The 26,798-nt window shown below is 59.3% G+C and overlaps 1 protein-coding gene across 1 annotated transcript; it reads left to right on the forward strand.

Moving 5' to 3' along the window:
• Positions 1 to 785: 785 nt before the first annotated feature.
• On the forward strand, positions 786 to 26,372 carry ADAM33 (ADAM metallopeptidase domain 33). The gene is made up of 24 exons (XM_066997064.1): positions 786 to 1,068; positions 3,593 to 3,675; positions 9,258 to 9,334; positions 11,511 to 11,586; positions 12,222 to 12,298; positions 12,488 to 12,674; positions 13,005 to 13,070; positions 13,179 to 13,250; positions 13,736 to 13,902; positions 14,015 to 14,099; positions 14,680 to 14,822; positions 15,979 to 16,156; positions 16,359 to 16,448; positions 16,807 to 17,012; positions 18,078 to 18,173; positions 18,678 to 18,882; positions 19,768 to 19,845; positions 20,735 to 20,843; positions 21,266 to 21,416; positions 22,072 to 22,162; positions 22,890 to 23,135; positions 23,473 to 23,636; positions 24,178 to 24,195; positions 25,243 to 26,372. The coding sequence occupies exons 1-24, from the start codon at positions 945 to 947 to the stop codon at positions 25,292 to 25,294; spliced, it is 2,841 nt and encodes a 946-aa protein (XP_066853165.1). The 5' UTR covers positions 786 to 944; the 3' UTR covers positions 25,295 to 26,372.
• The last annotated feature ends 426 nt before the right edge of the window (positions 26,373 to 26,798 follow it).

Genomic DNA, 26,798 nt, shown 5'->3' on the forward strand with positions numbered 1-26,798 from the left:
CCAGCTGCCTGCATCTGCTGGGCGCCTGTGGACAGGACCTCAGCAGGGGCTGGAGTGCCAGGAGGGCTCGGACGGGGCTGCGCTATTTCGACTTGCTGTTTGTGCTGGGAAACCCCAGAAAAGTTCCCTGTCCCTGTTCCCTGTCCCCTCCTCCCCTGCGCTGTCACCTCTGGCAATCAAGCCCAGGGGCCCCGCAGTATTTCGGGTGAGCGTGCCTTGCAGCTGTCCCTGTTTTGCACAGGGAGTCAGCGCTTTAGCAAAGTTTATTAGGCTTAATCAGCATTATTATTAGGGTGTTAACTCTAATGAATCCTTGGCCTGGTTCCCCAGGGGAGGAACTGAAATGGGTGGGGGTGACGGAGGAGCGTTGCGGTTTCGGGGCAGGAAGGGAAGCGAGCAGCACCCGGTCCCGGTGCCGGCATCCCCTCTCGGTGCAAGAAGCAAAACCAACGGCCAGAAGCGTATCGAGGGGCCTCCCCTCCGCCTCGCCACGGGTGGAGGCACCGCCGGCCTGCTCGGGGTTCTTTGCTTCGGTTTTCCCCCCTTCCTCGAGGCTTCTCCTGGGGGAGCACTGGGGGGCTGCCGCCGTGGCTCCGGTGGGACGTCCCGTGCAGCGGGGGGGGGGATAGAGTTTGGGATCAGCCTTCGCAGCCCGTCTGGTTTTCATTAGTCAGCCCGGCTCGGCCAAGAACCACAGCAATAAATAAAGGCGAACAATGCCAGCCCCCTCCCTGCAGCCGCCCCCATCTCGCCGCTCGGCCCCAGGATGCAGCCGGGTGTCTGGGAAAGGGGGCTCCGGCCACAGCCGAGCGGGACAGGCCGGGGAGAGTGAATGGGGCTGGCAGGGGGAAGCAGGACGGAGGGGAGGGGACCCGAGAGCATAAGAGGGAAGGCAGGGCCAGCGGCGGAGAGCAGAGGCAGTGACAGCCCCCGGCAGCGCGGGCATGGCGAGGCTGGCCCCCCGCAAGCCCCCTAGGCGCCGGGGCTTCGCCATCCTTTGGGGGGACCACGTCTTCCTCCTGGGGCTGCTGCTTTTCCCTGGGCAGGGGGGTGCTGCTGGGCCACGAGGTAAGGGGATGGGGACGGGGGGGGTGGTGGGTGGTGGGGAGGGAGCAGCGCACCCCAATTTGGGGGTTAGCGGGGTGAGGATGGGGGTACCCCACTTTGCATGGGGTCCGGCGGCGGTGGGCGTGCATGGGGTGGCACGGTTGGGGCTGCCACGGGGCAGCCCACGGGGGTGGCTGTGGGCTGCGATTCCTCCCCTTGACCCCGTAGCCTTGCTTTTGTATGTATGTGGGGGTCCCCCCCCTGGAGACCCCCTTTCTGCGGGTCCCCCCGGCCCCCTCCCAGCGCCGCCCGGGCCGTGCCGATGCCTCTATATGGTCTGGTTGGGAGCGGAGGGCTGCGAGCAGCCGCGGCCCCCGCGAGAGGAGGGGAGACGACAACGCAGCCCCCCCGGGACACCCCCTCCTCCCCGTCCCAAACTGGGGACCCCTTGGGTCCCCGTAATTCTCCCAGCTCCGGATGGCTGCGACTTGAAGCAGAACCCGGCTTGTGCCGCTGAGGCGTGTTTTGGGGTAAAACTCGGCCTTTTCCGCTGTTGTGAGCAAATCCGTTATTTTCCCCCGAAGCTTTCTATCATTTTTTAAACGGGTGCTTGCTGAAAGCCTGTCTTTGCCGGTTTGGGTTCAGCCTCCTGTTGCCTCCATTCTCCATCCCTATTTTCTTCCACCCGCCCCCCCAGGAAGCAGGGGCTTTCCTCAACACCCGATTTTTACGATTATTTTTCTCGGTCGAGCTTTGCTGGATTCTGTAGTCCTGCAGCAAACAAGTTTTCCAGCAGCTCCGAGCGAGCCGTGCTGCCGGGAGAGGAGCGGGGCGGGCGGTGGGAGCCAGAAATCCCTGTTTTGGTAAACTTTGGGCAAATCCCCGCTCCGAGCAGCGGACGGCACCGTTCGGCTGCAGCCCAGGCTGTGCACCGAAAGCATCCCGAGCACCCATGCTCCCGACGTGGTGTTCCCAAAAGGCCCGGGAATGAGCGTGTTTTCCAGGAAAAAAAAAATAAAATAGCAGGGGGTGGGAACTCCCCCCCCCCTCTGTTCTTCGTTTGGCTTTCTTTGAATTTAGAGTTCTAAGGCCCTATCTCAGGCTCTGGGGCTCTGCTATTCCCGGCAAAAGCCCTAGTCAAAACAGCGAGCGGCTGAAGTTAATAACCGAGGGGCTTTACGACGTGGCCCAGCCCCAAACCCCGCAGCACGGCCGCCCCTCGCCGCACGGATGCTCCCCCGACAGCGTGGGAGCAGGACGGGCCCTGCCGCAGCCCCTTGCCGGCGTCGGGACTTTTTTCGGATATTTTCCCAAGCAGCCAAAAAAACCTGAATTTGGCCTCCCGGCCCCATCACCGGGGGCTCCCTCCTCTTCGCCCCGAGGAAAAGTGGTTGTTTATTTTTATTTTTTCCTCTTTCATCGTAACGGGGAAGCAGCAGACTCGCACCGTGCCTCAGTTTCCCCATTTGCACGGCCACGGGGTTGGAGGCCCCGTTATCCTTTTTGGAGGAGGTGAGGAGAAGGGAGCTGGGAATGTGCCACCACCTTATCTGTAGTTATTCCTGGAATCTGATTAAATGCTATATACATAATGAGAGCCGATTAAATGCCACTGTGTGATATCTCCAGGCAAGTCCAGCCAGGCTGGGCAGCTTTAAGTGCTCGCTCTGCAGTTCCCAACCTACAACTTCATCTTTTCTTTCCCCCCTCTTTCTATTTTTTTTCTCCAATAACATCATCTTTCTTCAATCCAAATCTCCCCAGATAGTTGCAGGGGGAACCAAAACAAGCGTAGAAAATTATAAAGCCACGGGCCCTGTTATTCCACTCCCTTAGTAAATAACTTTGCCCTTGGCTGGGGAAGGTTACAAGATCCAAGCTTTCACTGACAACATTTGGCTTGGCAAGGTGGCCTGGTGCTTGACATTTTTGCCAGACCTCATCCCCTCTCAGCAGTGTCTTCAGCAGCAGATATTTTTTTTTTCTCCCTTGTTGTTTTCCAGGCTTAAGCCATCAGTAGCTGCTCGTTCTGGTGCAATCAAATACAGCCACATTGTTTATGAAAAAAATAAATCTTAGAAAGCCTGCCTGGCTCCAGTCGAGCCAAGGAATGGCTCGTGCTGCTCTGCCCAGGGGAGCTGGGGTGGTTCGGGCAAACCCGTGCTCTGCTGCAGCTCCTTCAGCAGCTGTGGGATTGAGCAGAAGACAATGGCTCGATTTCTGGGTGACCGAACCAAATCTCCTCATCCGGATCAGTGGAGTAAAAGCACAAGGAGATGTTAAAAAAGAAAAATCCATTTGTGGGATTTTGGGAGCCGGGGGGGAGGCACCAGTTTGGGGCTGGGAGAGCGGGGATGCTCCAGGAGCCAGGCTGGGGCATCGGTGCGGGTGCTGGCGTGGGGACGGGGTGATGCTGCAGCCTTGTGCCGATGCCCAAGCCCCAGAAACCCCAAAGAGGCGTCCCTGGCTGTCCCCGCAGCCCCTCTTCTCTTGCCGTGGGATCCCTCGCTCCATTCACGCGCTCACCAGCTCTTCTCTCCCCCAGGCCCGGCGTCCCATGGGGAGCGGGTGACCCCGCACTGGCTCCTGGGGGGCCGCACCCGGCGAGCTGTCAGCCTGGACGAGCAGGTGAGGACCGAGACGGCTCCTGTCCCCAGCACCGTGCTGTCGGAGCAGGATCGGGTCCTGTGGGGCTGGGGCTTCGTGGTGTGGGGACACCGAGTTGCTAGGGCCCAGGGGCATGGTGGTTCTCCTGGGGGTTCTTCTGGTGACGGGCAGGGAAATCGGAGGGATTAATGGTGAATTAGTTAAGTGTGGTCTTAAATACGGGGAGGATGGATCCCAGGGTGTGGGGGCAGGCAGGAACCCTGTCCCCAAGGGTCCCCCCCTGCCCCAGCAGGGTGCCCAGCCCCACGTCCCGGCGGCTGCTGAAGCTCCCCCAGGAGGAGCCCCCCAAGCTCTGGGCAGCCTGTGCCAGGGCTCCGGCACCCGCCCGGCCCAGCAGTGCTGCCTGAGGGGCAGGGGGAGCCGCCGGGGCTCCGCGCTGGGCCCGCGGCCTCCGGGCCTGGCCCTGAAAATGGCACGGCTCTGGTGCCTTTGATGGCCGAGAGCTGTGTGGAGGAGAGGACATCTCTTCCTAGGGCTCACTGCTGGCCTCCGTGCCATCTCCTCTGTCCCCACCATGCCTAAATCCCTGTTAGGAGGTGCTTGTGGTGATCCTCACCCAGCAGCTGGCCGTACGGGGCCCTGCTCCGCGTCGGGAAGGATTTAATCCCTTCCCAGCACAGCGAGCACCCGCGGGGGTCACTGCAGGAAACCGCCGTGGTTTGGGGCCACGTGGCCTCGTTGCTGACGAGGTTCGGTGCCGGGAAGTGGCCTGGGGGCGCGGCGGTGAAGCCACCTGAGATGCCTCCACGTGAGACCTCCGGGCCAATGCCTTCTCTGGGGGGATTCGGCAGCACCGGCAGCAGCTGCCCGGAATCGTCTTTCTCCTGGAGCTGAAATAGCCTGCGGTGTGCCCGGCCCCGGCGCCTCGGGGACCTTGCGGTCACCCTGCGGAAACATCCCCTCCCTCCCCGCTCCACAGCAGCCCCAGCCGTGGGGTTATATTTAGGCTGGACGGAGGGCACCCAGGAGGCGGGCAGTTTATCTATACCCTTCCTAGCATCCCCGCTGCCCAAAATCGCATCGGGCAGCAGGGTGCAGGCGCGTCCCGGTGGCCGTCGGGGTTGGGACGGCCACCGAAAGGCAAAGGGGTGGCTGGGCAGGTCCTGGAGCTTCCTGGCATCCGCTGTGCCTCCGCCGGCTCCAGACGGCCGAAACAAGGAGGCTGCTGTTCAGAGGGGCGGCGAGGAGAGGGGGGGGGAGAACTGCGGGAAGCAGACAAAGGGCGAGCGGGCTCCTGCTTCCACATCGAGACCCGAAGCGTCGCGAAGGGTTCACTCCCATCCAACCCTTTGCCCCCCAGCCTGTTGCCGAGTGCTTATTTATAGGATAAATTTAATCCAGCCCCCTCCGTTCCCCACCCCGTGTCTCCTGCCCTCCAGCAAAGACGCTGGAAATGATCGCGGCCACGGCTTCCTGGCGCACAAAGGGGCTGTTTGTCCGCGGCACGCTCCTGCCTGGCCTGAGGCCGCGGGGAGGAAGAGGAGGAGGAGGAGATGCTGAGGGTAGCGTGCAGGAGCGAGGAGGGATTTTATGGCCAGGATCGTGGGCTGGGATGAGTTGCGTTGGGTGGATGTGGGTGGGAAAGCCCGGAGGTGTGAGCGCACCCGGGCTGTGCACACCCTTCAAAGTTGTCCCCAAGGTGTTGGGACGCCGGGCTCGGTCCCTCTGTTGCTCTGCCATTAACCGCATCCGCTGCTCAAGTGGGAAATGACGGCTTGGAGTGGGCAGGATTAGCGGGGTGACATGTGCCACGTCCCCGTGCCATCCCGGGAAGCACCCTTCGGACACCGTGGTGTCTCCTTGTGGCATCGATGCTCCTCTCGGAGGAACCGGTGGTGAGCGGGGAGCTGCCGGTGGCCCTGGTGGCCCCGTCGTGTGCGGGCTGGCACGGCGCTGGACCCAGCCTCCTATTGTTGGGGCTGAAATCCCCGCGGGCTCACGGCTCCCGGCACACATGGAAGCGATTTCGGAGAGGCCAGGGAGGAGGTCGTGGGGACCCTGATTGCAAACAGCTCCCTCGTCGCCGGCTTGGGGTGGGATCCTGCTCCTCTGCCACCAGCTGTCCCCTGTCCCCACTGTCTCACTGGCCAGCAGGACGGCATGTTGCGCTGCCTGGGTCGCTCCCTGCCTGATTTCTTCCCCTCTGCTGTTGCTTTTTGCCACGTGTGGATTTAGCTGCCTGCAGGAGCGGGGTGTCCTGGCGTCCCAAGCCTCATTGAGATCTCGGGGTCACCCCCATCAGCAGGTTTTTGCTGCTGTAGCCGAGCTGGGGGTGAAACCACGAGGGCTGAGCTGCATCCAGGCAGACCCCTCTGACCTTCCTCCATCTCTCTCCTGGCACCCTGGATAGGAAGACCTGCAGAAGGACGTGTTATGGAGCATCCTCCCACCCACCGCTGGGTCCCTGGAGCAGCCAGCGTCCCCCTGTCCTGCGGGTGGGATCTGTCTGTCCCCTTTTCCACGCTGTTCAGCATCCCAGCGGCTCAGGACCGTCCCCAGGAAGCATTGCCAGGGCCGGGCAGGAGCAGGAAGGGAGGAGCAGGGAGCACCCGAACCCGAACCCTGCCCCGCTGCAGGTGCTGTCACCCGGCTCCGCGGCACGGCTCCTGCAATCTGCTTCCTGCAGGGAAGCCCTTCCCTTTCCCAGCGTGTGGCAGGGCACAGACCGAGCCAGGACGTGGCTTCTGAGCCAAATTTGCTTTGAAACGACCAAAATCCTGCCTCTGCATCCAGGGCATGGATTCTCCTGGTTCCCCAGAACTGTTTGACTCAAGGGTGCTTTTCCAGTGAGCGGCCGGAGCCCGAGGCTCGTCCTGGGGTTCTCAGATCTCGATGCTGGTGTGCATTTAGCTGAGGACAAGGCGGTGCGGTCCCTGTGCTCCCACACAGGTTTGGATGATGGGAAGCTCCTGGAACCCAAACTCTGCTGCTCGGCTCCGGCCCCTCCTGAGCCCGGGGAGGGCCTGGCTGGGCCACGATGCTCCAGCTGGGAGCTCAGCTGCAAAAGCCATCACCGCATCCTCTGCGGAGCAGCCGGGAGCGTCCATCCCCTGTGGCGGGGTGGGAAACCCATCTTCCTTCCCCCCTCCTTATGTCCAGGCTTGCATGGGACCTCGGGGCTCGTGGGACCTGCCCGAGCTGGCGGCCGGGCTGAGGTCTGATGTTTCCAGCAGCGCTGGAGGAGGGCGCCCGGCCGAGGACGCGTCCAGGAGCCCCGGGGAGACAAAGATCTTCTTTCCCCTTGAACAACAATGCAATCTCCTTGGCCTCAGCCCCTCTCCAAACACGACTGCGGTTTGTTCTGATCAGCAGATTGGAAAGGAAAACCGGAGCCGAGCTCTGCCCCGCGGGCTCCTCGCCAGGGCAGATTCATCCCGGCTGCTCTGCGCAGCCCCCGCTGGGACCGGCTTTGCTGCGATGTGCTGGAGAGGGGCCACGGCTGCCACGGCTCCTGCAGCCCCTGGAGGGTCCGGGGCGTCCTTTGGGGCTGGTGGAGAAAGGCAGCGGCGTTTGGGTCAGGACGGAGCTGGGATGGTGATGGAGATTGGGACGATACTGGAGCCAGGATGGTGCTGGAGCCAGGATGGTGCTGCAGCCCAGGACGGCGCTGATCCTGCCCCTTGCCAGCCACAGCCAGCAGGTCTCAGGGACCCAACTTCTGTCACTTATGCTCAGGGCAAAATTATCAACGCTTAATTAATGCAATTAACATCATAACCATTCCTGGCCTCAGAGCTGGGTTATCAGGCTCCTGCCTGCCGTGGGAGTTGCGCGCTCGCTCCTCTTCCATCCTTTCCATCCTGCCGTTTATTTCTGCAGGGTTTTGGGCCCCCCAGATTCAGCTCCTGCTGCCTCCCCACGTAATCCCCAACCCCGGGGGAAACTGAGGCACGGGGAGGGGAAGACCTTGGGATGCAGCCCCGTGTAGGGTCCGAGCACCGACCCCATTAGGAGCAATTTATTTTCCAGCCTTCGGTGGCGCAACAAAGTGTGCACGGGGGGGCTGCGAGCATCGGTGCGAGCCTGCTCGCCCTCGTGTCCCTTTAAGACTGTCTGGGAGCGAGCATTTTGCCAGCAGGGCCCCGAAGTCGATGCTGGGAGTAATTGCTGGGGAATTCAAACCGGGGAGGAAGGAGCAGGGCCTGGGGAGGAGGAGGAGGAGGAGGAGGAGGAGGAAGAGATGGGTGCGGGGAAAGGGATCGGGGTGGGAGCTTGAAATACGGGAGGGCCGGGGAGGCGGGGGGGAAAGCAGGGAAATTGCAAGAAAAATGTACAGACCATGTTTGGCCAGGGAGCGATGTTTGTATAAGATCATGTTCTAAAAATACAGCCCGTTCCCACCAGCGGCGGAGCGGAGAGAGGAGCCTTCGGCCCCGGCTTCCTCCTCCTCCTCCTCCTCCTCCCGCGCCGCGCAGGGCCCCTCGCCCACCAGGCCTGGCCTCGCCGCTCCTCGCTGGTTTTGTGCCTTTTTTTTTTCCTCAAAGCCCTGCGTCTGGTCTCCTTTTTTGGAGCTGGGAAGACGCCGTGCGAGGCGTCGGGGTTGGGGCTTGGCCGTCGTGGATCCGTCTACGCGTCCCCGTGCTGCCGTGGGATGGGATGGGGCGACCAGCCCCTCGTCGTCCTCGCTCAATTTGGTGACATGGGCACAGCCCTGTTTGGGGACAGGAGCACCTGATGGGAGCTGCTTATTCGGGGTGCTCAGCTTGGGGTGGGCCTGCAGGGAAAAAAACCACATCCCTGCACCCCGAAATGCTCGGTGCTGTCCCCTAAGAGCATCCCCAGGGCTGCAGGGCTGGAGGTGTCCCGGTGTCCCCCTGGTGCCTGGGGAATGGGGTGCATGAGGAGCGATGCACCGCTGGATTTAGGGACAGGCCAGCAGGAGCTTTTGGGCTCCGGTTCATCCCAGTTTGGGAATCACCCAACTTCACCCCCACCCCTTCGCATTCCTGGTGACAAACCCGTGATGCTGCGAGCAGCCCAGACACTGCCGGGACAGCTCCGTCCTCGCCCATTTGTCTCCCGAGCTGGGAAAACCTCAGCAGCGGCCCTGCTTGGGGAGCAGGAGGGACTGGCATGGGTCGGGAGGGACCCGCACGGGTCGGGAGGGACCCAGGGGTCGGGGACAGACCCTGGGGGTGCTGGGTTTGGATGCTTTTAGGGGATGTCTGTGATTTGGGGAGGCGCATCTTGATGCCATCCTTCACCTGCGCCTCAAAGTGAGGGATTGAGTAAAACCTCCGGCATCCTGGGGAAGCTGAGTCAGACGCTTCCTCCCGCTGCCCCCGGGTGTCTGTAGGGCCGCGGGTCCCCGTTCCCCGGGCTGTTCCTATTCATCTCCTTGGCACCACGGCGGTGCAGCTGCCAGCACCCCTGGGTCCCAGCTCGAGGACCACTCATCCCTGCGTCCCCGCTGATGCCCACCCCAGTCCTGCTGCTCCCCGCTCCATTTTGCAGTAGGTCCTACAATAACACAGGCAGGTGCACACCCTCCTGGCAGCACCTAACCCCTTCCTAACCCCGTCCCTCCTTCGCTTTCCCTGCAGGAGCCGGCGCCGGCGCGGGCAGAGGTGGCCGTGATGGCCGAGGGCAGAGAGCTCGTCCTGGTGCTGGAGAGGAACGAGTAAGTGCCGGGGCTGTGGGGAAGGGGTGGTGGGCATCCCTGCCGTGGGACCACCCGGTTTGGGATTACCCGTGGCTTTTCTGCTTCATGGGAAGGGACAGGTCACGGTGGTTTCCTGCCGGCCACGGCCAACGCGGCGCTGCAGGATGCTGGGTTGGGGCTGAAATGCTTTTTTCCTGTGACTCACACCCGTGTCATGGCAGAAATGGGCTGGGCAGTGCCACGGTGCAGGGCGCAGGGTGGGCGAAGGATGGAGACGGTCCTACAGCCCTGCCGGGGGGGGGCTGCGGGGGCTTTGGTGGTAGCTCGGTGGCTGCTGGCATCGAGGGCGTTTGGGAAGCCCTGCTGCTCTTCTGCTGCTCCTGCCTCCGATCAGCCAAGCACGGAGAACCTCAGGGCGGTCCCTGGGGACCTCGTGTCGTTTGTGCTGTTGTGTTTTCAGGTCTCTCCTGGTGCTCGGTGGCTGCGAGGTGTCCGGCTTCTGCTTCTGCTTTTTGCCAGCTGGGGTTGCAAACTAGCTTGCAATGCCTAGCCTGGTTCCTAGCTGCTGCAGCGGGCCCAGAAATGCTTTTATTTATTTTCACGACCCTAATTCTAGCTCTGGAAGAGAGCAGGGAGAGCTGAGCCCCATCAGATGGAGGTGGCACCAAGTTTGCTGTCTTCTGCCAACCAACTGGGCTGCCTCAGCCCTGCCAGCCCGTGGGCCAGCCAGGCTTTGCTAGTCCCCAAATCTTTTTTCCTGCGGTGCTGGGAGAGGTGGTCGGCCTCCAAACCCATCCCTCGCGATCTCTTTCAACAAGACCTTCCCTTGAGCAGGAGGAGGAGCCGCATCTCCCTGCCTTCCCTTCCCCAGGGCTCCCACCTTGCAGAGGACATCCTGGGGGATAATACCCATGCTGGGACTTGCTGTGCTCCTGCTGGGGGTCTGCTCAACCCTCCCGGCTCCCCCTGTCCGCAGACACCTCACGGAGGCTTTCGCATCTCCAGCGTCCTCAGCTGACCCGTCCCTGTCCCCGTCCCTGTCCCCGTTGCACCCGTTCCAGGACCCAGTCCGAGTTCCCGTCTGGTTCCCCTGCTAGACTGGAGCTACTGGTGCCAGGCGCCTGCTCGCGGGGACGTGGGTGCCAGGAGCGTGCCCGCAGCAGCATTTTTGGAACCAGAGCGGATACAAAAAAGAATCCAAGAGACAGGGAAGGGGGGGGCCCGATGCCGCTCTGGGGCTGGCTGCTGGCTGCGTTTTCTCCTCCTGCAAGAGCAAAACCACGGGGAAGGGACCAGGAAACCCAGCCCCAAAGGGTCAGCAGGTGAACCCAGCCCCTCGTGGTCCTCCTGCGGGCGGCAGGGTGCCCATCACCCCGGCGTCTGGGCCAGGTTTTGCTTCTCTGCCATCGGTCTTCCCGTGCGCAGGCGCGTGGGACGCGGGCTGAGCTCTGGCTCTTCTCGCCTGGCGGCAGGAAGCAATTTGTCAGCGCGGGGCCGGGGTGAGAGACGGCTGGCGGCCGCGGGGAGCGGGGCGAAGGCAGGGCCCTGCGGCAGCAGCCTGAGGTTTTTTTTTCACCAGCATTTTTGGTTTTGGCGAGGTGCTGGCGCGGTGGCGCGTCGGGAGCAGCACCCTCGTCGTGCCATGAGTGATGTGCCCGAGGCTGTGTTGGAGACCCCAAACCTGACATGCTCTGGGGCTGGACCCCAATTATGGGGCTGACCCCGTCTTTCCCAGGCTGGGCATTGCCCCTTGGGGAATTTAGCTTGGTGGGGACTTTGGATGCTGCTGCTTCAGTGGTGTGGGGGGGCGAAGGGAGACTTAGCAGGGCCAAGGGGCTCTGTTGAAGTCCCACGGGGGGCTTGGTCCTTGTGGGGAAGCCGTCACCCCCCCCAGCTGCTCATCTTCAGGGTGGCAAGCCCCCTGACAGTGGGGGTGGGCAGCCGGGCTCCCTCCATGCCCAGGACCCCGAGCAGGATGGGCAGCCCCATCCTTGCTGAACCTGGGGACTTCAGAAAGGGGCCAGAGGCTGTGATTCGTCCCCCTGCACATCTCCTGGGGCTGGGCAGCGGTGGGACCTCCCCGTCCCCTTGGTCCCCCTGTGCCAGGCTGTGTCCTTGCTGGCCGTGGGCCCCAAAAGGGCCGGCACATCCCCGGAGCATCGCGGGGTTCCTCATCACTCCTCTCTCCCCGCAGGCTGCTTGCACCGGGTTACACCGAGACACACTACACCACGGACGGGCGGCCGGTGACGGTGGCTCCCAACCACACGGTGGGTACCAGGGATGGGTGTCACTCATCTCGGAAGAAGGGGGACGATGGTTTTGGGGTGTCCCAGAGCCTCAGCTTCCCCATGAAGAGCCCCGAGCATCCCCAAATGCTCCGGACCTGCACCCTCTGTGCCTCTTTCAAGTCACGCAGAGAGCTCAAGCAGCAGCAAAGCCACCCAAAATGTCCCTGTCCCTGTCCCCGTGCAGGTCCCCTGTCCTCATGGCAGTGTTCAGGGACATCCACGTGGCCAGCCTGCTCTGGGAAACTGCTTGGGCTGAAGCCAAATCCCTATGGGGATGGGGCACAGTGTTCTGGCTGGCAGCATCCCCGGTGCAGGAGGATTGGGACAGCACACGGCTCCTGGAGCTCTTGGGACACAGGCACGGGCAGCGCCCGCTGTCCCCAGTGTCCCCTTCCAGCGATGTGTCCCCCACGTGGGGGGACCGTCCATGTCCCAGGCTGGAAACAGAGCTGTCGGCATCCTGGCTCCATCCATCCCCATGTCCACAAGGATGCTGCTGTCCCAGTTGTGAAATTCAAAGCAGGCAGCTTGTTTTGGGATGAATACGTGGGATTTATGGCCGGTCGGCTCTGCGTGGTGGTTTCTAACTGAGGTCTCCGTTGCCTCTCTCCCAGGACCACTGCTACTACCACGGGCACGTGCGGGGCTACAGGAGCTCCTGGGTCGTCCTCAGCACCTGCTCGGGAATACGGTACGGAGCCTGCAGCGGGGTTTTGGGGCTGCCAGAGGGGCGATGGATGTGCTGCCACCTCCTTCTCTGCGGAGACCCCGCTCTGATGACCCCTCCGAGCATCACGGATGCTCCCGCGAGCCCAGCTCGGTGCTCTGCGGGGCTGATTTTCCATCCCCCTGCCCCCATTCTGCTGCTCTCCATATCCAGGGGCCTGATCGTGGTGAGCAGCAACGACAGCTACTACCTGCACCCCCTGGGGACCCCCGAGCCGGGCCAGCACGTCATCCTCCGAGCGGAGCACCTGCCCATCGCGGGGGGCACCTGCGCCCACGGCGACGACTTCGGGAGCACCGTGGGTGCCATCGCCCGGCTCTTCAGGCCGGCGGAGCGCCGGGTAAAGCCAGCCCCGGGTCCTTCGTGCACCGCTGGGGCTGCCTGCGCCCTCCCTAAATGTCTGCTGCTGCCCTGGGCGGGCGGCTCACGGGGTCTCAGCCTGGGGAGGAGACCCCCAGAGGGAGTCTAGGACGTGGGTTGGGGCTGGTGTTGCGTTGGGTGGGATGGGATATGGGGGGACACAGGGAGGTTGCGCTGTAACAGCCCAAATTGGCCTCAGTTTCCCCTCCCAGCTGTCCGTCCTGGGCGGCTCTGCGGTGTCTGGGGAGCGCACGAGGCCCCCGGGCTGCCCACCCCTTTGCTCCTCCAAGCCTTGCTGTCTGATTTACAGGCGAAGAGAGATGCCTGGAGGACCATGAAGTACATGGAGCTCTTCATCGTTGCTGACAACACGCTGGTGAGTGCCACGGGGGGCCAAAATGTGGTCCCCTGCAGAAGAGCCAGGAACGCTCTCTGTTCCCTGCTCTTGCTCTGCTGACCTTCCTCCATCACCACCTCTTCGCAGTTCAGGAACCAGAACCTCAACCTGGGCCTCACCAAGCAGCGAATCGTGGAGATCGCAAACTACGTGGACAAGGTAACGCCGGTCCCTTGTCACCACCTCTGCCGTTCCCAGCGCGTGGGAGGCACCTGGGCTCGGGGCCAGCCCGTCGGAGACCCTCAGGGACTGTCCCCGTGTCACTGGTGCTGGGAATTTAGGTGGCAGTCGTGAGCACACGGTGGAAAATGCGTTGTCCCCATGGTGGGACATGCCGTGATGGTGGCAGCTGAGGGAGGGTCGCCCCGCTGCAGCATCAGAGCCAGGATCTCAGCTGGCATCCTTGAGCTGGGGCAGGGTTGGTGCCGTGGTTCTCCAAGCTGGTCAATTTTGGTAGCTGGTGGGTGGGATCGTGCCACCCCAACTTGCTCCTGTGCCCACGCTGTTGCTGGCGGAGCTCGTGTTTGCAGCTGGGTTTGGGACAAGCGTGTCCCCGAGTCGCCCAGCGGATGGAAAGCAGGGAGGTGACGGCGATGGGAGACACGTGGTGAGAGCTGGTCCCCTCCAGCCCCGTCCCCCTGCAGTTTTACAGGTCGCTGAACATCAAGGTGGCCCTGATCGGCCTGGAGGTGTGGACGGAGCGGGACCAGTGCGCCGTGACCAGCGACGCCAACGCCACGCTCTGGTCCTTCCTGCAGTGGAAGAAGGCGCTGAGGGCACGCAAGAAGCACGACAACGCCCAGCTGCTGACGTGAGCGCCCTCCCGGCCCGGCCCGAGCCCTCCGAAAGGGCTAATTGCTAATTGCTCTGCCTGGAGGAACTAATTACCCTTCCGCTCTCCTTTCCGGTGGGCGTCCGAGCAGCGGGAAGACATTCAGGGGGACGACCATCGGCATGGCCCCGCTGGAGGGGATGTGCAGCGCGGACAACTCCGGGGGCGTCAGCATGGTAAGGGGGCACGGGGTGACCTCCTGCTCCTCCTGCCTTGGGGACCCCATCCCCTCCCCATCTTTTTGGGGTTGGAGGAGCGGGGTTGGTCCTGGGATGCAGCCTGAGGGCAACCAACGATGCTGGTGGCCCGTTCCCCCCTCTCAGATGTTGGCCAAGCCCTCCTGCCCCAACTGCAGTGGGCAGCAGCCTTGGGTTCTCCTGTGTTGCTTTGGCTCCTCACCTCGAGTACCCCCTGCTTGTTCTGGTTTTGCAGGGTCATCTCCCACCCCATAGACCTCTCATGCCTCTCCCTATGGGGTGACGGTGGCCCTGGTGAGCCTGTGGTCCCTGGTTAAGGCCGGCAGCGTGGTGCATGAGGTTTCTGTCTTTTGGGATGTGCCCTCCAAGGCCCCAGCTTTTCAACAGTCGGCTCCGGCCCAAAATCTTTCCCTCGGGGGGCTTTCAGGAGACCGAACCCCACCTCTTCTATGGACCCTCCTTGCGTGGCACCCAGCTGCAGGCCCAGGGCTGCCGTGGTCCCTCGCAGGGACCTTGCGGGCCACCCCTACAAACCGACACAGCCCCTGTCCCCGCGCAGGACCACTCGGAGCACCCCATCGGAGCCGCCGCCACCATGGCCCACGAGATCGGCCACAACTTCGGCATGAGCCACGACAGCCAGGACTGCTGCGTGGAGGCCACCCCGGAGCAGGGCGGCTGCGTCATGGCAGCGGCCACCGGGTAAGAGGTGGCAGGGATGGGGACAGGGACACGGGGACAGGGACGGGGACAGGACACGGCCACGAGCCCCCCAGCAAGCTGCGGATGACATTTGCAGATGGACAACCTGACCGCATCTCCCTTTCACGTTTTTTACTTCTTTTTTTTTTTTTTTTTCTGAAATATTTTTTCCCCCACACGTGCAGGAAGTACATCTTTGCCTGTCCCTATTTGCATGTTCATGTACCAGTTTATGGGTATATTTACTTGCTCGCCCTACCGTAACTTGCAGGGACTTATTGTTTTTTTCCTGCAGCTCTAGAGATATTCCCCAGACTTCAGAATCTCTTCAGAAAAGGCCACGGTTCATGTCAGAAATGAGATTTGCTCATAGGAAAGAAATTGTTTTTCAGCAATATGAGGAAATGAAAACAGCACCGAAAGAGAGAGCTGGAGCTGTGCTCCTCTGCTTCCTCCTTCTCAGGGCATCACCCCAAAAAAAAACACCCTCAAAACATGTGCAAAATTCTGGAAGAGCCGTTCTCAGAGCTTCTGTAGGAAACCACCGGTTCCTGTCCAGCTCCTTAAGGGAAGGGCCAGCTGGGTGTTAGAGAACTGACCATACAAGTAGTAGCTTCTGGTTTTATTCTATTTATTTTTGCTGCTCAGGCGTTGCAAATGATTCCTTTTCATTCCTTTTTTTTTTCTCTTTTTTTTTTTATTTTATTTTTTCCTGGGCACATGGGCACTGCACGCAGAGACCCACCTTGTGGTTAGGGTCGGGGGATCCGTGGTGTGCCCCGTGCAGAGGACCCAGGGCCTCCTATCTCTAGGAGGTTTCTTGCTGGAGATCCATTGCTCCAGGGGCAGCATCGAGCATCTCTGCTTGCCCAGTCCAACCCACTCTGGAAAATATTTGCGTCCAGCTGTCCAAACATTTGGGTCCTGGGCTGTCAGTGTCCGGTGCTCTGCTTTTGGGGCGCTCAGCGGTGCGGGTTGGGGTGGGAGATGGAGGTGTTGGTGCACCTGGCTGGCGGTGGTGCTGCTGCTGCTGCTCCTGGAAGGGTTTGTGCCAGTTCGCCCGTGTCCTTATTTCCCAGCTCTGACTGTGGTTTTCCACCTTCTCCTGGCCCCGACCGCCCCGGTTCCCACCCCTCCCCATCTGTCCCCTGCGCAGCCACCCCTTCCCGCGCGTCTTCAGCTCCTGCAGCAAGAGGCAGCTGGAGAACTACTTCCAGAAGGGAGGCGGCATGTGTCTCTTCAACCTGCCCGACACCAAGGACCTGGTGGTGGGCCGCAAGTGTGGCAATGGCTTTCTGGAGGATGGAGAGGACTGTGACTGCGGGGAGGTGGAGGTACGGGGACGGGTGCCGCACCGCTTTTCTCCGCATGGCACGGAGAGGGGTCTTCCCAAGGGGGTTGGGTTTGCTGGTCCCAAAGGGGCTGCGTCCCAGGGGTGGTGCTGTGAGGGGTGGAGAAGGGGCTGAGAGCAGCGATGGGGGAGGGAAGGGGTGGACTCGCTGCCCGTGGTGATGCTGTCTCCGTCTCCCCGCGCAGGAGTGCACCAACCCCTGCTGCAACGCGCACAACTGCACGCTGAAGATGGGGGCCCAGTGTGCCCACGGTGACTGCTGCCAGAACTGCAGGGTAACCCCCTCGTTTCATCACCTCCTTGATCCCCCCCCTCGCCGGACCACGCAGTGAGATGTGGCCCCCGTGGGACCCATGCTCTGCGTGTCCCCAGGATCAACTCTCCTGGTGCCAAACGGGGAGGGTTGTGCCTAAATGTGCATAAACTCCTGTCCTCAGGGGAGTCTCTGATGGCTGCTTTGTGGCTGGGTTCCAGCCACAAAATCTGTCTTTGTACCTTGATAGCCCCTCGCAGTCCCAGAGGGGACATTACAGATGGTTTCTGGCCCCACGCTGTGCCAGGAGGCAGCGTCTGTCCCAGTTAGTCCTATTTACTTCTTGTGGGTGCTGATGTTTCTCTCTCCTCCCGCGGCAGCTGAAGGTGGCTGGGACGACCTGCAGGGAAGCAGCGGGATCCTGTGACCTCCCCGAATACTGCACGGGTGCCTCACCCTACTGCCCGGCCAACGTGTACCTGCTGGACGGCTCGTCCTGCGCCTACGGCGAGGCGTACTGCAACAACGGCATGTGCATGACCCACCACCAGCAGTGTGTCCAGCTCTGGGGGCCAGGTGAGCCCCAGTCCTACCTCCACGGGCATCCTCATGGCCCCTTGATGGAGCAGGAGCCCCGCTGGGGGGTCAGCGCTGTATCTGTACGAGGGGTGCCCAAGCCCCCTGCCCTCCTTTGGGGCTGGAGTGTAGCGAGCAGAGGGTGTTTGCTGTCTCCATTAGGGTTGGGGGCAGCATCCAGCAGACATGTGGGGTTGGGGGTGCTGTGCATGCACACTCGTAGGTGCCTGCTCCTGTGCTGTGCACAGCCCATCAGGCCATTGCAGGTGGTCCCCACACTGCATTCAGCCCATACATTTCATACAGCCCTCATGCTGGGTTTGGTCCCCATGCTGCACATCTCCGTACGCTGCAAAGTCACCTCCACGGTGCAGTGCAGCCCGTGCTAGAGCTTCAGGACTGCCTCCAGCTTCAGTGCTGCGTGTGGTGCTGTGTATGGCCCCCTGTGCTTTAGTTTTAGCCTATATGCTGCGTACGGCCCCCACTACAGACCGTATGGCCCATAGGTGCTGCGTCTGGCAGGGTGTGCGTCGCCTCCACACTGCTCGTGGCCAGATGCTTTGGGATTTCGCTCGCTCCATGTGGCCACAGGCTGCATACAGCCCTCAGGCTGCTTATAGCTCATATAGACATACCCTGTGCACGGTCCCCATGCTGCATATGGCCCCATGCCACATACAACTGCACCCTGACCCTGTGCACACTGCGGTGCCCACCCCAGACACCCCATTTACACCCACACCCCCCAACTCCCAGCCCAGGCAGCTCCCAGCTCCCTGTCCCCGTTTGCACAGTGGCGCTGCCACCCCCAGGCCAGGAGAGCTGCAGCAGGCACAGAGGGGACAAAATACCCCCCCAGGGCCACCATCCTCTGCAGGACCCCAGCACAAAGGGGGGTTCATCCCTCCTGTGCTGTCCCTCACCCAGCACCCCCAGCAGTCTCTCTAGGAGAATTCCCCAGTGCGTTTTCTCCGCAAACATCCAGCTGGTCCCAGTCCTGGGGTTTCTCCCTGCTGGCTGCTTTCCCCATCCTGCTGCCTACAAGACCTTCCCCCTACCACAGGTGCCTGGCCAGCCCGGACGCCTGTTTCCAGGACGTGAACATGGCTGGCAACACCTACGGCAACTGCGGCAAGGACAGCCAAGGGCGCTACGTCAAGTGTGACAAGAGGTGGGTGCCCCATCCATCACCCGCAGGTCCCATCGCCCACCCCGAAGTGGGGCTGGCAGGGCTGCATCCCCACCTCCAACATCACCTCCAATGTCTCTGGTTTGGGCCTCAGAAGCCACCAGGTCCTTGCTGGGCTTGGTCCCCATCTCTGCTGGGAGGTCGTCGCACCGTGTGCCACCTTCCTGCCCAGCCTGAGGGGAAAACCAAGGGCAGCATCTGCAGGAGAGGTCATTTAAGGAGTGTGTGCGCTCCAGCATCCCCTGTTAGAGCAGTGATCTTAGAGGGGAACTGCCTGTTCCCTCCAGCACCTCTCTGTCCATCTCTCTCCCCACCATCTCTGCTGTCCATGATTTATCTAAGCCCTTTCTGAGCCTGCTGAGCCTCTCCCATGACCATGAATTCGGAGGGAGGTGAGCTAGCAGGCAGGAGGGCAATGGGGCAGCAAGGATAGGGCAGCCGGTCCCCACTCCTCCTGCCTTCATCTCGGCTGTGCCCTGCTCCTAGGGATGCCATGTGCGGCAAGATCCAGTGCCAGAGCTCGGCGAAGAAGCCCCAGGGGACCAACACCGTCTCCATCGACACCACCATCCGCTTCAACGGGCGGGAGGTGAAGTGCCGGGGCACCTACGTGTACACCACTAAGGACGACGAGGAAGACCTCTCTGACCCCGGGCTGGTGATGACGGGGACGAAATGTGGGGATGGGATGGTGAGTACCTCTTCCTAGGGCTGGGGTCTCCTAAAGGGGATCAGCTCCTTGGCTCTTGTCCCATTGTGGATGCTCTCCACGTGGTAGCCAGGACACTGTACCTGATTTCCCCAACATTTCCAGACATTTCCCTGATGACATCTTAGCTGTGGCATTTGTAGGCATTGCCTGATGCTTGTGCATAGGCAACCAAGCCCTCCTCAGTTTGGTTTCCATCTTAATTTACCCATTAATGAAAAGTAGAGCAACCACAGCAGGGGCTGCCTGCCCCAGGACTTGATGGCAGAGGCTTCCTCCTATGAACAAACATTTTCCCCCAGGAAAGCTGTTAGGAATGGAGGTATCTATTTGGATAGATACAAATAGATGCTGCTAACTGAGCGTGTCTCCTTCACAGCCCCTGCATCTTCAAGTGCTTCTCAGAGGGTCAGTTCAGCTGGGGATGGGCTGGGATCAGGGATGCGTGCCAGACCGGGCTGGCCGGGCAGATACAGCCTCTGCTGTTTGGCATTTTCCTAGCGAAATTTTCTTCCCAGGTTGGGTTGGAAGCCAAAATGCTGATGTTTTCATGAGAAAGGATGGACGTTTTTGAAAACCTGCTTTTTGGGGTGGATGGGAAATGCCTTCTCCAGAAGGTGGGTGTCAGGGGAGGGAGGTGGGTGGCAGGTGGATGGTCCCCGCTGAGCAGTACGGGACAGAAGAGGGCAGAGGATTTCTGGGCTGTGCTGAAAACCGGGGTGAAATGCATTGACCTGGGACAACGTGACTTATCCAACTTGCTTTTTCCAACGTTCAGTGCCCTTCCAGAATCCTATCTGTGAAGCCAAACATCGCTGTCCTGTCTCTCAGGCCCTTCCTAACCTTTTCTTCTCGTCTCTCTTTTAGGTTTGCAAAGACCGCCGGTGCCAGAATGCCTCCCTTTTTGAGCTGGAGAAGTGTGTTTCCCAATGCAATGGCCATGGGGTGAGTTTCTAAGACCTACAGCAGGCTGCCGAGATGAGCTCAGATCCTTAAGCAAAACCAAGCTATGTCCCCCAGGGATGAGCCTTGCAACACAGCGGGGCGTCTGCTTTTCGTAATGCTCACATTCACGCTAGCTGCAGGTGAGACTGAGCTGAGGTCTTTGCTTATCTGTGTCCAAGTTAGAGGAAGAAGAGCATTCTTGATGTAACGACCATCTGCAAAATTTGGATCAGGGTCCGGCTTGAACTGGAGAGCGTTCAGAGCTCAGAGCAGGTGCCTGTTCCCTCTGAGAACAAAGCAATGGACAGAAACACAACTGGGACTGCAGAAATGCAGGGAAGTGGTTCAGCGAATAGCAAAAGCCACTATTGTCCAATGCTTAAAGGCTACAAAGATTTGATCCCTGCAGATGAAGACTCCCTAAGCCATGGCTTTGTCAGATAAGGAGACAACAAACAGCGCTGCTGGGTTATGCAGAAAAAGGTGATAGGTACGACACCCAGCGCTCAGCATTGTTAAGGCTTGGAGTCTCGGCTTCAGAAACGCTGTGGGTTAGTGGGACATACCCCAAGGGGAAGATGTTTAGCAAACTTCTAGCCCTAACACAAAGTATTAAGGCCATTGGTGCGAAAACTGAAGCTGTAAGATGCCTGTCTGCAAGGTTTCTGCAAAGAGCAGGGATAAAAACATGCCAGCAAGAAAACATCTCTGTACATTGCAATCGCAGATTTGAGTCCAACATAGCCACGATCCAAGTGATGTCCCAGGGGGGAATATTAACAGGGGCTAAGCTCCTTCAGCCCAGACTCCTGCCATCTGATCTCACCCCCGTTGGACCATCATTTCCATGTGTCCCTGGTGGTCTCCAGCCCTCCTTCTCTCCCTGTAGGTCTGCAACAGCAACAAGAACTGCCACTGCAACGCTGGCTGGGCTCCCCCCTACTGCGAGAAGCCGGGCTTGGGCGGCAGCGTGGACAGCGGCCCCGTGCAGCACGACAGTGAGTCCTAGAGATATAAAATCAAAGAGCCATTAAGGTTGGAAGAGACCTTCAAATCATCTGGTCCTGGCACCTCATGGTGCTGCTGGGGCTGGGGCGATGCCACGTGACGGGGAGACGGGGCGATGAAGCTGGCGACGGCTCAGTTCCCAAATGTGTGCTGCCTTGGGATTGTTCAGGCAGGCTCCGTGGCTGCTTGGTGGCCTTCCAGTTTTATCAGAGGCCAGCAGATGTACTGCTCCATTTTCTGGAGGTGTGGTGATGCAGCAATGGTGTCTCGAGCCTGGGTGGCTGGGAGTGGGCAGAAGGGTTCAGTGTTTGCATCGAGCAGAGCCATGCTCTGGATTTAGCCCCAGCCAAAGCAAACCTGGAGGCTGCCAGCCGTCCCAGCCCCGTTCTCATCCTTGTGCTTTCCCTAACAGATCATGAAGCCATCTTAATAACTCTTCTGCTCATCTTCCTGCTCATCCTCCCGGCCCTGGTGATGGGCATCTACTTCTGGTACCGGCGGGAGAACTCGCTCCTGAATAAATGGATCAAGGAGATGAGGAGGAGGGGCCAGGAGACGTACCGGTGGGTGATACGTCCTAACATCTCTCTCTTGAGGACCCAGTGGGGCCCTGAAACCTTATTTTCTTGCCCCTGGCAGCAGCCAGCCTGGTAGGAACAGTTGTGGGGGAGCAGGGGGAGCACAGGACCTGCTTCAGAGTGGTATGAAACCTGCTTTGCAATACAAAGAGCTCCTCCTGGGGACAACCCGAGGCTTTCAGATCTCTCCTGAGCAGAGGCAGGAATGATCCCTTGGACAGGGTGGCCCTAGATAGCGATGATGAAGGTGGCCTGGTACCGAGCAGCCTCCTTGCCATCTGCTCCTAGCAGGCTGCAAGAGCTGGAAGGGCTCTAAATGAGCACAGAATTTAAATATTCATTATTTCCTCTCCCAGCCTAGGCACACCCCCCTACCCTAGAGTTCCTGCAAGCATTTGAGATAAAAAACCCAGAGCCAGACAAGCACCTTCTTTTATATTGCTAGTGACTTCAGAAATGCCACCATCCCCTTATTATTTCAGGACTGACTTTTGTCCCTGCTCGCCCAGACCTGCAAGATATTTCCCTGTCTGTTTGTGGAGACAGGACCTCGCTGACGTGTAGCATTTTGGGAGGCAGCTGTTGCAAGGATGGTTGCTTTATTTTGCCCTCTGTGATTTACTTTTTTGATCCCGGGCAGGAACAAAGCCTTTGGTCGGAAGGCAACCAGTGGCCACTCCAAAGCTGCTTTCACCTTGCGGGACATTTCCACCTCCAGCTACACTAACAAAGTAAGTAATGACTCAACTTCCATTTCTTTTCCTCCCCGGTCCTGTTACTTGTGGCTGACCACATCTCCCTCTAGTAACAGGGCCAGCTCCATGCTGGTTTTGCATGTTATTTTGGGGTGAGCCCTAGGGCAGTAGTAAGCATCCCTGCTAAAAGTGAGTCTTTTGAGCTCTGCCTACCTAAAAAAACTTCGGTGACTGCTAGGAGTCTCTGGCAGGGGCTTTGCAGTCCTGCTGGTGGCTTTTGCATCTCTAGTGTCCTTGGGGTGGGTAAGCCTGAGGCAGAATTTACAAAGAAAGCGTGATGGTGGTTTTGAGCCTGGCCACAGGACGTGAAAGCAGGGCAGAATGGTTGATATCTCTCATCTCTAATTCGTTCTGGTAGAAACCTGAGATTAATTCCCCAGATCTGGCCCCGCTCCAGGTCTCCTGAGTACCTTTCTTCTCCCTGCGTGCTCTCTTGTGGTTAGCGAGGAGCAAATGTGCTCAGCTTTTGTGTGGGATGGTGAAAGGTTTGTGCCAGAGAGTGGAATAAAAACTCTATTCTTGTCAAGGGTATTTATATAGGATATAGGGCAAATAGGGTATATATAGGTAATATATTTGTATAGGGTATAGACAGGGAGTGCTGTGACTCCCTAGCACCCAGACCTTGCGGGAGCATCTGCTTTTCAGCACCCAGAAAAATGCACCTGAGGGTTTCCTCCATGACCTTTTCTCATCCCCGCAGGCATCGCGTGCTGCGTTCCCTCCCAAACCCAGCGCTCACCATCCCGGCCCCCAGCCCGTCAACATCGTCCACCCGCTTCGTCCCCCGCCTCACTCCATCCCCCCGCGCCCGAGGGACCCCAAGCCTGCCAGGCCACCTCTGCCAGCCAGCAAATCGCCCATGATCCCCACCAAAACGGTCGTCTCCCAAGCTAAACTGCCTCCTCCGAAGAAACCTCTTCCCTGCAGCCCCGTGAGGACCCCGCTGGTGAGTGTGGCTGAGTTTCCTGTTGTATTCATAGAAATTCCTCATTTTTGGCTGCCTGGGGCTTTGTTGGGTTGGGAGCTATTAAGGAGCTGTCATGCCACCCTAAGAAACAAATCTGTTGCAATGGTGAAGAAAGCTCAGCAGATGATGGGAATATTTTAGGGTAGTTTGGGTACTGTTGTTGTATGCCTTGAAGCCTCTCAGCTCTACAGCAAGACAGAGCGGGTTGTAGGATGCCACTGGAAGCTCCTCTAAGGATCTTGTCTCTCCCCTTGTGCTTTGGAGGGTTGTAGGATGCCAGTGTAGGCTCCTCTAAGGGTCTTCTCTGTGATCCCAGGTCGGCCCAAAGCACCAGCCGCCTCGTCGGCCGCTGCCTGGAAGTCCTCTTCTGGCCAAAGAGCTGCCTCCTGCACACGGACAGACCCTGCTGGTCATGGTCCCTCCTACCAACTTCAAGGCATCGGGTACAAGCACCACGAGCCACCCTACGAGGCCGTTCAAGTAAGTTGAGAGAAGAGGAGCTGAGCTACCTCCCTCCACAGCTGGGGTCCTGCAGGCAGCCACAGCAGGGGTCCCGTGGGACACCCCAAATGTCAGCGTGGTGTGCTATGGGCTTCTCCTTGTGCCCTCATCTGTAGTATGACCTAGGGTGTGCGGCTCTATGCCTGGCCCGAACCTGCAGGGTCTGGCCAATGGTGGCCAATGGTGACCAAGGTTGGGATTTTGGGTCCTTACGCCGTTGGGTTTTTGTAGGGTTTGGATTAATTAAGGGAGATGCCAGCCTTTAGTGGGTGCCCCATCCCTGGAAGTGTTCAAGGCCAGGTTGGATGGGGCTTTGAGCAACCTGAGATGTCCCTGCCCATGTCAGGGGGGTTGGAATTAGATGATCTTTAAGGTCCCTTCCAACCCAACCCATTCTGTGATATATGAGTGCGTGTGGCTCCTCGTCCTCAAGCACAGAGGGGGCTGCTGGTTTGCTGCTGGGAGACAGGGGAGTACAGGGACGGACAGTGATGCTCTCTTTCATCTTTCCTCCCTACAGGCCGATGCCACCTCAAAGGTGAGTCACAGACACCTCCCAGTTTGGAGCTGGGAGATTCAGTCTCGGTCCTTTATGGTATCATAGCTAAAGAAATTCTTTCAGCTCATGCTAAATTCTCAGGAAAATGGGTCAGTGGATGTTTTTGCCTCCCCTCCTGCTAGCCAGGCTTGTGGGCCTTATCCAACCATGGAGGGAAGGCACCACGCTGAACTGAAGCTGACCCTCATCCCCAGATGGTCTAATTACTGCTCTGCCTTTCTTAAGCTATTTTAGATTCCTATGCCTTTGTAGTTGCCACCACAAGGAGGCTGAGTATGCCCCAAAATTTCTTGGTGTAACTCAGTCCCTGCAATTTGTCCCTTCTGCCCATTCTCTGGTCTGAAACAAGAAAAATTTGGCACATCCCTGCAACCAGACCTGGCTCCGTCCCCAGATAAGGTGGCTCTGGCCTTGCTGCCCACTGGGAGCAGTCCCCGGCCGTACTATTCTTAAATGGTGTCAGAAAGTGTTGACTGTGAGGACCAGATGTGCTGGGGAGCTGGATGTACCCACGTCCTGGTCCTGATTCAGTACTGGTCACCACCAATATGTAAGGGAGGGAAACACTCTCCTTCCTGGTTGGGTGAGGGGACAAATTTAATGAGCTGATGAGGGTTCATACTGGGATGGCTGGTTCGGGGATGTCTCTGGTAGTGAACAAACCACTCCGGTTGTTCTCAGGAATGGGAGAGCAGCAGCCCCTGGAGGATATCTCTCCCACACAGGTGGGCGCCCAGTTCTCACCACTGGTTACCGCCTGGTGCCACCACGTGCTTTGGTGGACTCTGTCTCCTGTCAGTGTTTTAAGTATACACCAAAAGAGAGCACCCAGTGACCCAGGCTGGGATGATATTTGTGAGGGAGGATGTGGGGTGACCGTGGCAGTTGCAGGTCCCTCTGATCTCGCAGACAGCAGCAGCTCTGCGTTCCTGAGCTGAGGAAGGCTGGCTGTGATGGGGGTGGCGGATGCGTGGTCTCTCTGCACCCTAATGAGTCGTCTCCTTTCCCTTTTTTTTCTTGCTCTAGGCCTGTCCCAGCCATCAAAGTCCAATCCACCTCCTTCCACTCGAAGAAGTGACAAACCAAGGACACCTTAAGCCCATCCTCCCTGAGCTGGCTCTCCTGATTTGCACTGCTGCTGGTGACAGGGGACTTTTATTCCTCTCTTGTTTTATTTGTTTTTTTTTTTGTTTGTTTTTTTTTTGATACCAGAGGACTATTTTTATAAGACAGAACAAGTACTCAGCACACAAACTGTGGTGGCAGGGGGAGGAGAGGGGAAAATTGGCACCGTGATACAACTAAGGGTTGCGGTGGGCTGGTGGGACCTCCACCACAGCTCTGGGGATCGCCTCCTTGCCAGGTTCCCCCCCAGCTTTAATTCTTCCTGACATTGCACATGGGCTGGTCGGGGTGCCCTGAGGTCCATCCAACACCGAAGCAAGATGCTGACGACGGTGGCAGCAAAAGCTGTGTAATATCTTCCTAGCTACCTCTTCCTTCTCCTCCGGGCCTGGTGACATCCCCTGCCACCCGCTGCCACCAGAGTTCAATGCTGGGCATTGTCTCCGGGGAGACTTTTGCCATCAGAGAAGAGTGGTTTCCAGTTCGGACCGTGCCATACAGTGCTGGGGCATGGCCACGAAGGCTCCACGTTCTCCGGCTCCTCCAGGCCCCCTCCAGGAAAACCCAGTGACGATCCCGGGGCCGTACCTGGAAGGAGAAACGGTTTTCATGCCTGCGGCGCTGGTGGCTGCTGGCTACCATGGTGCTTTCGAGGGGCTCAGGAGCCCTTCAAAAACGTTGCAGGCCCAGAAGTGGCTTTGTGAGCTGCTATCACTGCTGTCCCCACGGGGACGGAGCCACGAGCCAGGAACGAGAGCAGGAAGGCCTCCTGCCCATGTCGCTTGCCCAAAGGCCTCGGCCGAGCCGTTGCATTTCTCTGTGCCTCAGTTCCCCCCGTCGGTAAAATGGGGGGGTAATATACCTACCTCACAGGGGTGTTGTGAGGTTTAGCAAACTGGTGTCTCGACAGGGCTTTACAATCCTCATACGAAAGGTGCTGTTGACCCGCACAGGACTGCTCCGTGCCGCTTCCCCGTGACTTGACGCGCGGCTGTCAGGGTGTGAAACGAGAACGATGCCTTTGTACAGCGCCCCGGCTCCTCCGCCTGGTTTCTGCCTCAGACCTTCCCCGAGCTCGGGGTCTGCCCCCAGCCGGCACAAACGGGCACCCCTGGAGCCCCTCTGTCCGTCCTTAAACCCGGGATCAGGGGGTCCAGCCGTGTGCGACACATCAGCTACCCGGGCTTAGATCCCGTCAGACCCAGGACAAGGCTTTCCGAGATGTGGCTGACCAATGTCAAGGTTACTTGGGGTGTAGGCTCAGGGGCAACCCTCAGGAAACCCTTCCGGTGTTTCATTAACCCCAATACTACAAAACGGGCTGCTAATTGCAGGCTGTGGTTAAGTCCACTTTAGCCTAAGCTGTCCATGCTCATGTTTGTGTTTTTTATTATTTTATTTAATTTTTATTTTATTTTATTTTATTTTATTTTATTTTATTTTATTTTATTTTATTT

The sequence above is a fragment of the Anser cygnoides genome, chromosome 4 (assembly GCF_040182565.1).
Source record: "Anser cygnoides isolate HZ-2024a breed goose chromosome 4, Taihu_goose_T2T_genome, whole genome shotgun sequence".
Lineage (NCBI taxonomy): Eukaryota > Metazoa > Chordata > Aves > Anseriformes > Anatidae > Anser > Anser cygnoides.

Excerpts from the sequence above, each read along its gene's own strand:
- ADAM33 (XM_066997064.1), top strand. The coding sequence starts at position 945 with ATGGCGAGGCTGGCCCCCCGCAAGCCCCCTAGGCGCCGGGGCTTCGCC. Across the intron at positions 20,844-21,265 it reads CGGCCCCGTGCAGCACGACA|ATCATGAAGCCATCTTAATA; the intron begins GTGAGTCCTAGA and ends TTTCCCTAACAG. Across the intron at positions 22,163-22,889 it reads CCTCCAGCTACACTAACAAA|GCATCGCGTGCTGCGTTCCC; the intron begins GTAAGTAATGAC and ends TCATCCCCGCAG.